Source organism: Thamnophis sirtalis, unplaced genomic scaffold (assembly GCF_051295495.1).
Source record: "Thamnophis sirtalis isolate CommonGarterSnake01/CBP01778 unplaced genomic scaffold, rThaSir2_p1.2 scaffold_13, whole genome shotgun sequence".
Classification (NCBI taxonomy): domain Eukaryota; kingdom Metazoa; phylum Chordata; class Lepidosauria; order Squamata; family Natricidae; genus Thamnophis; species Thamnophis sirtalis.
The window spans coordinates 42,725,172-42,739,392 of record NW_028261393.1 but is presented as its reverse complement, the minus strand read 5'-3'; the positions used below and the strand labels follow the sequence as shown (position 1 = coordinate 42,739,392).

General features: G+C 41.7%; 1 protein-coding gene across 5 annotated transcripts in view; it reads right to left on the bottom strand.

Annotated features, from left to right (window-relative positions):
• Positions 1 to 4,552: 4,552 nt before the first annotated feature.
• TENM1 (teneurin transmembrane protein 1) overlaps positions 4,553 to 14,221 on the bottom strand; it is a 647,679-nt gene continuing 638,010 nt past the window's right edge. For all 5 annotated transcript variants that reach the window (XM_087727833.1, XM_087727832.1, XM_087727835.1 and 2 more), the window contains exons 29-31: positions 12,948 to 14,168; positions 9,884 to 10,026; positions 4,553 to 6,057 (exon numbers count right to left, since the gene is read on the bottom strand). In XM_087727833.1, the coding sequence (XP_087583959.1) occupies positions 5,299 to 6,057; positions 9,884 to 10,026; positions 12,948 to 14,168 (2,123 nt within the window). In that variant the 3' untranslated portion in view covers positions 4,553 to 5,298. The remainder of the gene's footprint in view (positions 6,058 to 9,883; positions 10,027 to 12,947; positions 14,169 to 14,221) is intronic.

Here is a 14,221-nt window from a genome sequence, read left to right as displayed (position 1 = left end):
ACCCTCAAGGGTTGATGAGACTATCCAAGGTTTTGATAAATGTCTGGGGGTCAAAAGAGGGTCAGAATATGTCTGGGAGTCAATATCTGGTCAATAAGCGATGGAAGATTGACTGGGATCAATTAATCTTTGAGGATATCTATAGAGCTCCATGACAGTTCCTAGTTCTGAAGATGAGGTGGCTAGTGGCAAGACAGTGTCACCCAGGATTAGTTGGTTAGTCACCAATAGGAGTGGCTTAAGTTGTTTCTATTATGGTTCATCACAGATGTTTAGCCAGAACTTGGTTTTTATCCACCCATTGAGTCTTTCCCAAAGACCTGGGATAGACAGATGTTCTTCTCTGATGAGTTAAAGATATTGTCTCAGTATATAAGGTGTTCCAAGTAAAGCTGCCATCTGCAATTGACTGATGGTAGTTTTGTCAATGCCGATGGTGTTCAAGTGCTTCTCCAGTTGTTTTGGGATTCATCCCAGGGGCTTTATTAATATTGGTACTACACTTGCTTTCTTTTGCTACAGCCATTCTACTTCTATTTGCAGGTCTTTATATTTCATTATCTTCTCCAGTTCTTTCTCTTCGGCTACTGCCATATCTGCTATCCAGCCTTTTCCCCCCCTTTGTTATCAACAATTGTTTACTTTTAGCAGGTGCTTATCTATTTGGATTCTAAAGTCCCATGGTGCTTTAGTGTCTTCCTTTTCTACCAGGCAAATAGTATTTCTTGCTGATCTTCCAATGCACCATTGTTGCTACTTTGTCATGCCATAGTTTGCAATCAGTCTGTCTGATCCACTGTTGTCCCCCGTCCCCCCCGCTTTTTTGCAGTCTGTTTCTCAATTCTGGCTTTGTATGCATTTATTCTTAAGGCTTGATCTTGTGTAGCCAGAATTAGCCAGCCCCTCTATTTCTTTCTTCCATTTCCCTGCTCTTAGTCATTGTTATTACTAATGGTACTAATAATAGTACCATTAGTTAAAATAGTAATTGTTACATTATTTTCATATAATGAATATTTGGGGGTATGTGTGTGTCAATAAACAATCAAAAACTTCATGAAGAAATCAATGAGTTCATGAGTTTGGAGATCACTGATCCAGAACAATTTAACTTGAGTAGATTAAATCTAGTTCATTGAGTAGAATTTTTATCTGATTAACCGCTACAAAATCCCATGGCTATATGCTAGATTTGGAATAGATAGATAGATAGATAGATAGATAGATAGATAGATAGATAGATAGATAGATAGATGATTGAGATACATGATAGATAGATAAATAGATGATAGAGATGATAGAGATAGATGATAGATAGATAGATGATTGAGATGATAGAGATAGATGATAGATAGATGATAGATAGATGATAGATAGATAGATAGATAGATAGATAGATAGATAGATAGATAGATAGATAAGATAAGATAGATCTTGTCAGGAATTAACAGCAAACCACTTTTGCCAAGGAAACTATACAGATCCAGTATGTCCATGAAATGACCAGGGGAATCTGTCTCAAAGTAGATTTTACTTTTAAAAAGAAAGCATCCTAATACTTAAAGATAGTAATTTAAAATGTCTTGCTAAGGCACTAAGACATGAATCTGTAATTCACTTGTGCCATGGCAAAGCCAGACATCAGCTGCCTTTAATCTCTAACACTTTTATTACTGCTATTTAGTTAGATTTCTGATTTTGTTTATTGATGTGTATAGTCTTGATCATATTTATTACCGATATAAATCAGGTTGGGTACAACATGCTCGGTGATAAACGGCTGTTTATAAATCTCACTGTAAACCCACAAGATCAAATTATTAGTGGGGGGGGGAATCTTCCAGCGACTTGCCCCCAAATTGTTGACATAAATACTAATTAAGCTACAAACAGCATAAACCCACAAGATCAAATTATTAGTGGGGGGGGGGAATCTTCCAGCGACTTGCCCCCAAATTGTTGACATAAATACTAATTAAGCTACAAACAGCATATTTGAAGGAACAGAAATGCCAGAGGCTCCCTTCAAACATCTATCCATTCTATTCTCAACATTTCATTTTGTCCTGGAAATGGTCCATAATATTCATACCAATCATTTATAATGGGATGACATACCCTCGCGGAGGATTTATTAAAAGACTTTGCCAAATCCTGCCCCTAATGTTTGAAAAATCCTTGATTCCTGAGAACCAGGCCTTCTTATTTTGGTACCCCTTTTAAAATATCCAGAAGGAAAAAAAAAAAGACATTTTCATCCACTGCCTATTTCTCTGAAGAATTTCTTGGTCGTATTGAGGCCGTACAATCGATATATCCTTGCCAAAGGTGACAATAATTCTTTTTTCTCCATGGTGAGTACACAAGAAGCTTTTTTTTTTTCTTGGTGGCATGGTGGAGAGAAAGAGATGGGCAGAGTGTTGGGTATTGCATGTCTACCATGAGGCAACTAGAACTTCTCTATTTTGTACTGTCTTTCCCTGAAAATAAGACCGCTGTCTTATTTTCTTTTGACCCCCGAAATAAGCGCTTGGCCTTATTTTCGGGGAGGTATTGTTATTTTTGAGGTGCAGGAGGCAGCAAGCGTGGTCACCTCATGGCTGCTGCTGTGTTGCAATATTTTCAGGGGAGGGCTTATTTTAGTGCATGCGCTCAAAAGCCCAATTGGGCTTATTGTCAGGGAGGTCTTATTTTTGGGGAAACAGGATAGATTTCTGAAGAATTTTTCCCTCTTTCTGTCTCATGCGCATCTCTTATTTTGCTCCAGCCTACATGTAGTCCTCAATTTACAACAATTCGTTCAGTGTACTTTTCAAAGGAACAATGGCACTGAAAAGGGTAACTCTTGGCCATTTTTCATGCTTATCACCTTTTCAGCATCCCCAAGGTCACATGATCAAAATTCAGAAGCTTGGCAACTGGCTCCTATTTATGATGGTTGCTGGGTCCCACGGTCATGTGATCATCTTTTGGGACCTTCTGACAAGCAAAGTCAATGAAGAAGACAGGTTCACTTAACAACCATGTTACTAACTTAACAACAGAAATGATTCACTTAACAACTGTGGCAAGAAAGGTGAAAAATTGGGCAAAATTCACATAACAACAGTTTTTGCTTAGCAACTGAAACTTGTGGTCATAGGTAAAGAATTACCTGCACATGGACAGGAGGAAAGAGTGGGTATAGAATGAAACATTCAACATAACGTTATTTCTCTAATGGTGCTTCTGCATCAAACTGAGAATCTATCATGGATTCCAGGAACAGGACATGACATAATGTTTTTAGGATCTAGGGAGCAGCTGTCTCTGGCCAGAATGTTCATTAATATAGCTTGTTAGATCACAGATTATACAACACAACAAATTCCTTAGCGTTTATGGAATTTACTGAAAGGAAGTTCTCAAATAGCAATTAGCGTCTTGTTCACCTGATCCAGAATTCTTCATGAAAAATTTATTTTCCTGATGAACAAGAACTTGTGGCATGTGTTTGAAGATTGGGGAAATCTCACTTTGGAGGACTCAAAATGAGATATTACTGCAAACATTTTGAAGGCTGCATTCGGTATTGCAATCAGTACTCTGGCTAACCACCCATGCGGTAAAGATACGGTAACTGCTATTCAATTTCAAATACTTGCAAGCTTGCAATAAGAATTTTAAGACTAACATTCCCTGCTTTTCCATTGAATATATTCAAAGTATTGTATCTGACGGCCCGATCATTAGAAATTCTTCGATTTCTACAATCCTGACCATGTTTTAACTGCTCCTATAATGAAACTTAGATCTATGAAAAAAAAGAATTAATGACTTCAAAGGAAGTCTGCCCCATTTTAGGGATAGATCACTGATCTAGCAAATTTCTGGTCTGATATTATTTTTTTATGAAAGATCCACAGAATTACACTGGCTGAACTTATAGAGGGAGGGAGCTAGCATTTTCCTTTTGAAGCTGACGGTTAAGAGGTCCTGTCAATCTTGTTTGCAACGTTTATTTTTTTAGAAAATTGACAGTCATATCTGCTTTCTGCGCAGCCTTAAAACTAGCCACGCAACCACAAAGTAGGTGTGGTCATTCCAGGAAGTACTAGAATAGAAACCTCCACGAGCACTGCTATAAACTTCCTATAATTTTTAATTATTGAATAACATAGATCAGGGGACTCTAATCTTGACAACTTTAAGACTTGTGGACTTCAACTCCCAGAGTTCTCCAGTCAACTGGAGAATTCTGGGAGTTGAAGTGTACTGCTTCTGGGAATTGAAGCATAGCTGGCTGGAGAATTCTGGGAGTTGAAGTCCACAAGTCTTAAAGTTGTCAAGTTTAGGGACCCCTGACATAGATGGTATATTGGCTGCACCACAAAGTTACTAAAGTAAATGCAACCTGACTTTCTATCCAAGTGCTCTTTTTATTTATTTATTTTATTCATTTCTTCCCGACAAAAGGAAAAAAAAAAGATGACATTTCTGGTAATTGGCATTCATCCCTAGCTAAGGTCCATTCTGTTCATGAACTCAGAACCAACACATGAATTCTTAAAAAAAAACCACCTCGGAATTCCAAGCAGAATTCATTTTAATCTTTTCTTATAAGGCAACAACTAAAATTTGGATTTATTTTCAATTGACTAAACAACTTGTGGCAAAATGGTTCATATACCGTGTTTCCCCCCAAAATAAGTCAGGGTCCTATTTTCTTTTGACCCCTCCCGAAATAAGCACTTGGCCTTGTTTTCGGGGAGGTCTTATTATTTTTGAGGTGCAGGAGGTGGCGAGCGTGGTCACCTCATGGCTGCTGCTGTGCTGCAATATTTTCAGGGAGGGCTTATTTTCAGGAGGGGAAGATAGTTTTGAGAGGGGTCCTGAGTGGAACCAAGCAATTCACGGCACTGGCTCCATCCCTTTTTATATGTTGTAGGCAAACTAAGTAACCAACAAGCTATTCTGAAAGAAAGGAAAGGAGACAGTTTGTTAAATATTTTGCCCATCTGGATTCTCTCGGATTGATGTTCAACACTGAGAATGCTGCACCCAAACACTGAATATAAACTGCCTTAGAACAAAGAACCATCGCCATCTCCCAAAGCATTTAAACAAACTATATTAAAATACCATCTTCTGTCACATTTAAAGGCAGTAGGATATGTTTCTTTTCCCCCTCTATATTTATATATACACAGAGTTCTGCTCTAGAAAAACCAATACAATAAACTGTTACTTAACATCTTCATTTAAAAACAGGCAGTCTTTGGTGATGTGAAGGCAGGAAACATGTCGCTTGTAGGTCTGTTACCTTCTGCCTATTTCACTCTGTCTCATAAAGTGAATATTGTTGGCACTGTCTGCAAGTTCTAGATACTGCTCCACAGATAAGACAAAATATCCGTCATAACCCTGCACTTTCCCAGTGCTCAAAAGCTGTTGCTTCTCCCCCTCGGTCCAAGCCCTTGTACCTTCTTCACCATCTTGCAGTCGCTTTTGTTCCTTAGTCCAAGCTTGTAGCACAGCTCTTTGACGGGCGATCTCCAAGACGTGGTTTTTCTCCTCTTCGATAGTCGTACCATATCGAACATTAAAGCACAAAAAACCATGCTGGAGTTGGATGTCCGCAAATCGCCTTGTCCTCCCGTTGATGACCGAAGTCATCTGTGACACCGTGACATTGACCCCGTTGTCCAAGATCCGCCGCCCCCCGGTGTTGCCGATGAGAGAGAGGTCTTCTTCCAAAGACCCGAGTTTGATGAAGTAGTGCGTGTCTCGTCCATCGATGGTGAAGTGGAGGTTCTCCAGGTAATGGGCACCGTTGAGGATGGCAGCGATGCGTCGGCTGTCCTCAATGGCTACGCCGATAATGTCTGCTGTTACCTGCCCATCTTTAATTGCGAATTTGATGCCCTTCCCAAAGACCGAAGGAACGGCAGCAAATTGGGGCTGTCTTGCCCGCTCTGTACATCGGCTGACACTGTATTTGGGGGTCATGGGAAGCTGGTCCAAGGAAATGAAGTTCCGGAGTTGTTTCTGTAGTTCACACTGAATGCCAAGAATAGTCTGGGAAGGAAGGAAGGAAGCAAGGGAGGGAGGGAGGAAGGGATAAAGGAGGGAGGGAAGGAAGAAAGAAGGAGGCAGAGAGCGAAGGAAGGGAAAGAGAAAAGGAAGGAAGGAAAGAAAAAAAGAAAGAAAGAAAGAAAGGAGACATAGAGGGAAGGAAGGAGAATAAAGAGAAGGAAGGAAAGGAAAGAGAAAAGGAAGGAAGGAAAGAAAGAAGGAAGCAGAGAGGGAAGAAAGGAGATTAAAGAGAAGGGAGGAAAGGAAAGAAAAGGAAGGAAGGAAAAGGAGAATAAAGAGAAGGAAGGAAAGGAAAGAAAAGGAAGGAAGGAAAGAAAGAAGGAGACAGAGAGGGAAGGAAGGAAGGAAGGAAGGACAATAAAGAGAAGAAAGGAAGGGAAAGTGAAAAGGAAGGGGAGTAAAGAGAAGGAAGGATGGAAAATAAAGGAAGAAGACAGTATCAAAAGTGAATGTAGTTTCTTAGAGCAACACAACACAATACCAACTTTTCATTGAATCTACCGCATGGGAATTTCCAAACATTGGTGCAGGAAAGTTGTCACGACTAACAGTTGTAGAGCATGGATGTGGACGCACATTCTGCAAGATTGATGAAATGAGAAAACAAAATGGCACTGGAAGCCACATTTCCAGATGCCTGCTCTTTGAGACATATTTGCGAGTTTCCAGAACTGAACAACTGATCTTAAAATGTGTCACTTTATTGACTGGATATGGAACTTTTTGGTTTGCGCTTACTGAACATTTTGTACAGCAGAGAATTATTTCCTGCAAATAATGCAGAAATTGTAGATTTTAGTGAAGCTGTGCTTGAGAATGAGTGTCCCCTTCCAGTTACAGATAATGGCCATTCCTGACTTAAGGTTTGTTTGGTATGAATGTGATTAAAACATTTTAAAATGCCCCACTGTCACTCAAGGCAATTTTTTGCCTCCTGTATTTCAGGTTGGAAGAAATGGGGTTACAAAAGAATTCTTCATAACCAAAAGGCAATGTATTGTGTCTCTGAGCACTGGGACTATGCTCCAGAGAGTTGTGTTATTAGGTTACAAAGGGAGGGAGGGAGGAAGGAAGGAAGGAAGGAAGGAGGGAGGGAAGGAGGGAGGGATGGAGGAAAAGACCAAGACCAATACAAGTGCCATGTGGAAGGAAGGAAGGAAGGAAAGAGGAGGGAGGGAGGAAAAGACCAAGACCAATACAAGTGCCATGCGGAAGGAAGGAAGGAAGGAAGGAAGGAAGGAAAGAAGGAAGGAAGGAAGGAAGGAAGGAAGCAAAGAGGAAGGAAGGAGGGAAGGAGGAAAAGACCAAGACCAATACAAGTGCCATGTGGAAGGAAGGAAGGAAGGAGGGAGGGAGGGAGGCAGGCAGGCAGGCAGGAAGGAAGGAAGAAAGGAAGGAGGGAGGGATGGAGGGAGGGAGGAAAAGACCAAGACCAATACAAGTGCCATGTGGAAGGAAGGAAGGAAGGAAGGAAGGAAGGAAAGAGGAAGGAGGGAGGGAGGAAAAAACCAAGACCAAGTGCCATGCGGAAGGAAGGAAGGAAGGAAGGAAGGAAGGAAGGAAGGAAGGAAGGAAGGATCTTTCACAGAATCTTTGCATACGTCCATCCCAAATCAATTGTCAAGCACCAGGGAAATCAGGAGAGCCAGCCAGTTCAAATGAGCATAATGATTTATTGCAAGATTAAGCTCTCTACAAGAATCTGAACTACTAACAGCCAAAGGAAATTTGTGATAGATAAGGATAGAAGGAATTCAAGGTGGGCTGATCTCTTGTGGGTGCGAGGGACTGATGACACATTTGACCCCTCTCTCGAGCTCAGCCTGGTCAACTCCTACATCTAGAGCCGTGGTGGCACAGTGGTTAGAATGTAGCATTGCAGGTTAATTCTGCCAATTGCCAGCAGTTCAATTCTGACCAGCTCAAAATTCAATCCTTCCAAAGTCGGTAAAATGAGGACCCAGATTGTTGGGGGCCATATGCTGATTCAACTGCTTAGAGAGCTGTAAAGCACTGTGAAGCGGTATATAAGTCTAATTGCCATTGCTCTTCATTCCTTCCCTCTCTCCTTCCCTCCTTCCCAGTGGTTAAAATGCAGTATTGCAGGGTAATTCTGCCCACTGCCAGCAGTTCAATTCTGACTGGCTCAAGGTTGACTCAGAATTCCATCCTTCTGAGGTGGGTAAAATGAGGAACCAGATTGTTGGGGAAAATATACTGACTCTGTAAACCGCTTAGAGAGGGCTGTAAAGCACTGCGAAGCAGTATATAAATGCTATTGCTATCAATAAGTTACTCAATGAATGGAACGCGTGCCAAGACCATTTCACTATCAGAGAAAGAACAACTGCAAAAACTATCTTCTCCATCTTTGCTGAAATACTCTGGCTTTATAAGCCTACAAAGAGCTCTGCGTGATTAGTGCACATATTTGTATTTGCCCTGTGAATTCCCTCTCCCACTTGTGATATTATTATGCCTATCACTGGTTGTCACCCGCCTTCTCCAACTTATTACCCCTGTCTGTGCTGTATTAAATGTTATTTTCAGGTTCTGGCCACACATAAAATAAGTTGTTTTGATATGGGGATCCCAATGAATCATTCTTTTGGTATATAGACCAAGGTACTTGTCTGTCACCCCCTTATACAAGTAACAATCAAATAGGATTGAGCCAAGTGTTTTACCTCTGCCGCTCTGCAGTTGCAGAGATGCTCATTGTAAGGCATAGGATGGAATCTCCCATATCTGACCATTGTGTCAAGCCGTTTGAATTTCGCTCTTGTAAATATCTCCCTAACATGTTTTGGCAATTGCAACTTCAAATAGCTGTCTACTTGAAAAGTATGCTTGTATTTGCTTAGCCATTTCAAGTTAGCCACCTTACCAAGGGTAGCTATATCATTTTGTGCTTCTATACCCTTAATTCTTTGGGCAGCTCTTTTTTTTTGAGTTGTTCTCCTATTATGCAAGAGACAGGAAGAATTTCTTACAAAATTTGTTAGTTTGGTGATCCAGGAGATTTGTGATTGTAATTTTATTTGCTCCAGAAGACATAACTTGGGGAGTCTATCAGTCTCCAATTCATTGACTTTGCACCAGTAAGTTATACGCTCTAATATTGGATAGTGCATCAATTGCAGGAATTTTACAAGACGAGTACTCCAACTCCTCTGATCGTAATAAAATTCCGTATACCACCAGGCTTGAAATTTTAGGCCTGGATAACCTTGAACTAGTGCACAAGATCATCTGCCATAATGTCCTACCTATTAATGACTACTTTTACTTCAACTGCAATAACACAAGGGCTATCCATAGATACAAACTAAATGTAATCCACTCTAATCTTGATTGCAGGAAAAACGATTTCAGCAATAGAGTAGTAAATACGTGGAACACGCTCCCCGATCCTATTGTTAGTTTCTCTAACTCCCATACCTTTTACCTTAAGCTGTCTACTGTGGACCTTACGTGTTTCTTAAGAGGTCCCTAAGGGGGGCGTGCATAAGTGCACAAGCGTATCTACCGTCCCTGTCCTATTGTCCCCATTGATATGTACTCTTTTTATGTGTTTATGGCTATGTTTTGCTTATTTATATCCATTTATTTGTGCCATTTTTTCATGTGTTTTTCATACTTGTTTCCTTGTACTTGTTGATAAAACTATAAATAAATGAATGAATGAATGAATGAATGAATGAATAAATAAATAAATAAATAAATAAATTCCCAATCCAGCTCTAACTGCTGCATTGGTTGTCTTCAGCCTTCTCCAGCTTAGATCCTTCAGAAGCCTTTGACTTACCTTTCCAGGATCCCACTCTTGGGTCTTGGTTTGAAGCTGCAAAAGCTCATAGGTTGTGTCCACGGTGTCCATCTCTGGCTTTGGGAACCCAGGAAGGACATTGTGAAGCTGGAATCCAAACAGTTCAAGCCAACTTCCGATATCTATCAAGGGAACCAAGAAGGGTTCGATTGGTAGAAACGCCAGTGTAAAAGCAAAGAATTCCTAAACATTAAACCCTTGTTTAAACATTAAACAAGTGTTAATCTTCTTTGATTAAGATCTCTTAAGAAACTTTGAATACTGGAAACACTGTGGTGAAACAAACTTTCCCAAATATTAAAAAGTCTCTAAATATTTCTGTCTGGGAAAAGGGAGTGAAAAAAAGATTAACAAAATCTGACTGAAATGTTTGGAAGAGTAGGTAGCAGTTATCAGCCTTGTAGGGTAGTCCAGTTGGGAAGCATGCCCAGATTCAGATCAATATAGTGGGAAGGGACTTTATAGGTCATCTAGTCCAACCCCCCCCCCCAAAGCAGGAGACCCTACACCAGGAGTGTCAAACTCAATTTCATTGAGGGCCGCATTAGAGCTGTGGTTGACCCCAAGCGTGGCTGACTGGGTGGGTGTGGCTGACTAGGTGGGTGTGGCCAGCTTGATTGCACTCCCCAAACTGCTGGCATATTTCCTCTTTGCATTGGGTAGAGCGGGCCGAAGCGACACGGGCTGGCCATTACATTTTCCAGGATGGCCCCGAGGGCAGGCCGGACCCAGCCCATGGCCCTTGTGTTTGATACCCCTGCCCTACACCATTTCTGACAGATGGAAGTCCAATCTCTTCTTGAAAGCTTCCGGTGATGAAGCTCCCACAACTTCTGAAGGCAACTTCTGTTCCATGAATTGGTTGTTGATAGATGAACTAATTCCACTTTATTGTAAAGTTACATTAACTGAATTGTTCAAGCCTGAAAGTATGTTTCTCCCCCTCACCTTTACAGTAAGAAAAACTAGGGAAGGTCCAATAATGGAGTTCTGTGGGCATGGCTTGGTGGGTGTGCAGGGGAAGGATATTGTAAAATCTCCATTCCCTCCTCACTCCAGGGGAAGGTTACTGCAAAATCGCCATTCTCTCCCGATCAGCTGGGACTCAGGAGGCAGAGAATAGATGGGGGCGGGGCCAGCCAGAGGTGGTATTTACCAGTTCTCCAAATTACTCAAAATTTCTGCTACCGGTTCTCAAGAACTGGTCAGAACCTGCTGAATCCCACCTCTGGGAAGGTCCCTTCTGAGATGCTTGCCACATCCTACTCCTGCTGTGGGCTCATCTGCCTCTTATCGCTTCCCCTGTCTGCTGCTTTCCCCACGGTCTCCCACGACTATTCCCCCACACCATAACTGTAGCTCTCCTCTGCTGTAATAAGAGTCATGACCTGTACTAAGTATGGAATATGTCCTGCGCTGTACAATTTCTTCCTTTGCTTGCCTCTTTAAATTATGTAACATGGATGAAATATTTAAAACGTACAGCAGGGCATCACGACTATTTAAACTTTTAAGGAAGTGCAGGTACATTTGTTTTCATCTTCCTTCTTCACCCCTTTTTCCTTTGGGGTCATGACTTCTAAATAATCAGCCCGATGGCTCTGACTCTCATGTTGTGCTTTTATTAATTCTGCAGGAGGCTTTTAGCCAAAAAGAAAAAGAGACGATTGCTTCTCAGTTGGAAAACCGCAGTGCTACGTACTTTCCATTTCAGTTCCTTCATAAAGAGGAAAGGAAGTAGCAGAATTTCTCAACAACCAAAAAATCTTCCCTCAGCCAATTTCATTCCTGTCCCTGCTGAAATACCTCACACTCCCTTTGTCTTGATCAGCACTAACTGAAATTAATACGATCTACAGATAGGGTCTCCAACTTTGGCCATTTTAAGACTCGTGGACTTCAACTCCCAGAATTCCATGGCTGGCTGGGGAATTCTGGGAGTTGAAGTCCACAAGTCTTAAAAGTGCCAAGAAGGACCAGGGGACACATGATAGCAGTGTTTCAATATTTGAAGGGGGTCAAGCTATTTTCCAAAGCACCTGAAGGCCAAACAAGGAATAAAGAATGGAAACTGACCAAGGAGAGATTCAACTTGGAAATAAGGAGAAATTATCTGACGACGAGAACACTCAACCAATGGAACAGCTTTCCTTCAGAAGTTGTGGGAGCTTCATCACTGGAGGCTGACAAATGGCAATCCAATCTCTTCTTGAAAGTCTCAAGTGATGAAGCTCCCACAACTTCTGAAGGCAACTTCTGTTCCATTGGTTGATTGCGTGACCCGTCAAAACCGCGTTCCACAAAAGCACGGTTGACGAAAGCGCGTATGTGACGTCATCACAGCGCGACGAAAAACATCGAAAAATTGAAATAAAAATTAAATTACAGCAAGCCGATTCACATAAAGGTAAGGGTTAGGTTTAGGGTTAGGGGTAGGGTTAGGTTAAGGGTTAGGGTTAGGTTTAGAGCGTTAGCGTTACGTTTAGCGTTAGGTTAAGGGTTAGCGTTAGGTTTTTCGTTAGGTTAAGGGTTAGGTTTAGGGTTAGGTTTAGGGTTAGGTTAAGGGTTAGGTTTAGGGTTAGGTTTGGGGGGGTTAGGGTAAGGTTTTCGCTTTATTTTTACATTTTTCTATCTTTTTCGTCGCGCTGTGATGACGTCACATACGCACTTTCGTCGACCGCGGTTTTGTCTACCGCGGTTTTGTGGTACTACCGGTTGATTGCTCTCACTGTCAGAAAATTTTTCCTTATTTCCAGGTTGAATCTCTCCTTGGTCAGTTTCCATCCATTATTCCTTGTCTGGCCTTTGGGTGCTCTGAAAAATAGTTTGACCTCTCTGTGGCAGCCCCTCAAATATTGGAATACTGCTACCATGTCTCCCCTGGTCCTTCTCTTCACTAGACTAGCCACACCCATTCCTTGCAACCGTTCATCTTTAAGAATGATGATTGGATGATTGAGACTCTCCATAGACAGTCTTCAGAGATCTACAATGATGCTCACTAACCTCAGTTTAAGCAAATGAATAGCCAGAAATGTCTTACCTGTAGTATATTTAGCCACATCTTGTATTTGACCAGCTGGATAATTATTTTCAAAAGCATAAAGGTTAAATGGTTTGGGAACATTCTTCAGTTCTTCCCAGATGCGATGGTTCGGGCTTGTCCAACGTCCAGCAATGACATCATAATCTCTTTGCCCCAAGTGCACCAACTTAGTCAAAGAATTATACAGTCCTCCGTGAAAACCGATCACCACTTCAAAATCTGGGTTGGTGTCCTGGTAGATCTCACCGTAAGGCGTGTAAAGGATTTCTTTGATCACTTGCCCCCGGCTGCTGAAGACAGCCAAGGGTGTCCCTGTGTTGTCACAGGCCACATAATACTCTTCACCACTGCTTAACTCCATAGCTATCAAGTGGCCTTGGAGATCGTAATAAAGGGATGTGATTTCTGAACTGCTGTGATTGTACAAGTGAGTAATTCTTACTGGGTTGGAGAGATCTGCGTAGAAGAACTGTAAATGTTGACCTAGATTTGACTTGCTGGCTACTCTTCGTCCCAAACCATCGTAGCAAAACTGGACAGTCCAACTAGAAACCCTGTTGTAAGCTCTGCTCAGGAAGCCATTGGAGTTGTACTCAAAAATGTCATTCCCTCTTTGTTTAAGGAAGCCATCTTCATCCACCTTGTACTGAAGGTCTCCTAGCCTTGTGATGCGGTCTCGGAGGTCGTACCTCAAAGGTGTGAGCCGTGCACTGTTCCCGTGGCTGAGCAAGTTGATATTTCCATTGAGGTCATAGCTGTAGCGCCACTGAGTCTTGTCATTCACAGAGACAGTCTGAAGTTGCCCATCAGCGTCGTATTCATAGAAGTACCGTGTGATGTTGGCGTTTACTCCTACTCGGATGTCACAGATCACCATACGTCCCATGTTGTCATATTGAATGGTCATCCAGTAGGCAATGAATTTCAGAATTTCGTACTGCACTTCTATCACTTGGCCGTTGGCACTGAAAATTTTGGTATGCTTCATCATGGTGGTGGTGATAACTTGATTTAAGTCATAATTGATGACGCTGAATTTCCCAAATTGTTCTGTTTTCCCAGACACGTCTACGTAGCGGTACAGATCGATAGGGAGTGGCGTTTCGTTGATCATTGCTTGCATGCTGGTTACCCGAAAGTTGTTGTAGCTATAATCAAATCTGGCATTCACCAGACCTTCTTCACTAAATCGGAATATCTGTCGGCCAATTAGAGGTCCTATAGAGAAAAAGTAAAATGGGTAGTTAAGAAGAGAAAGCTGCCCAGGGATG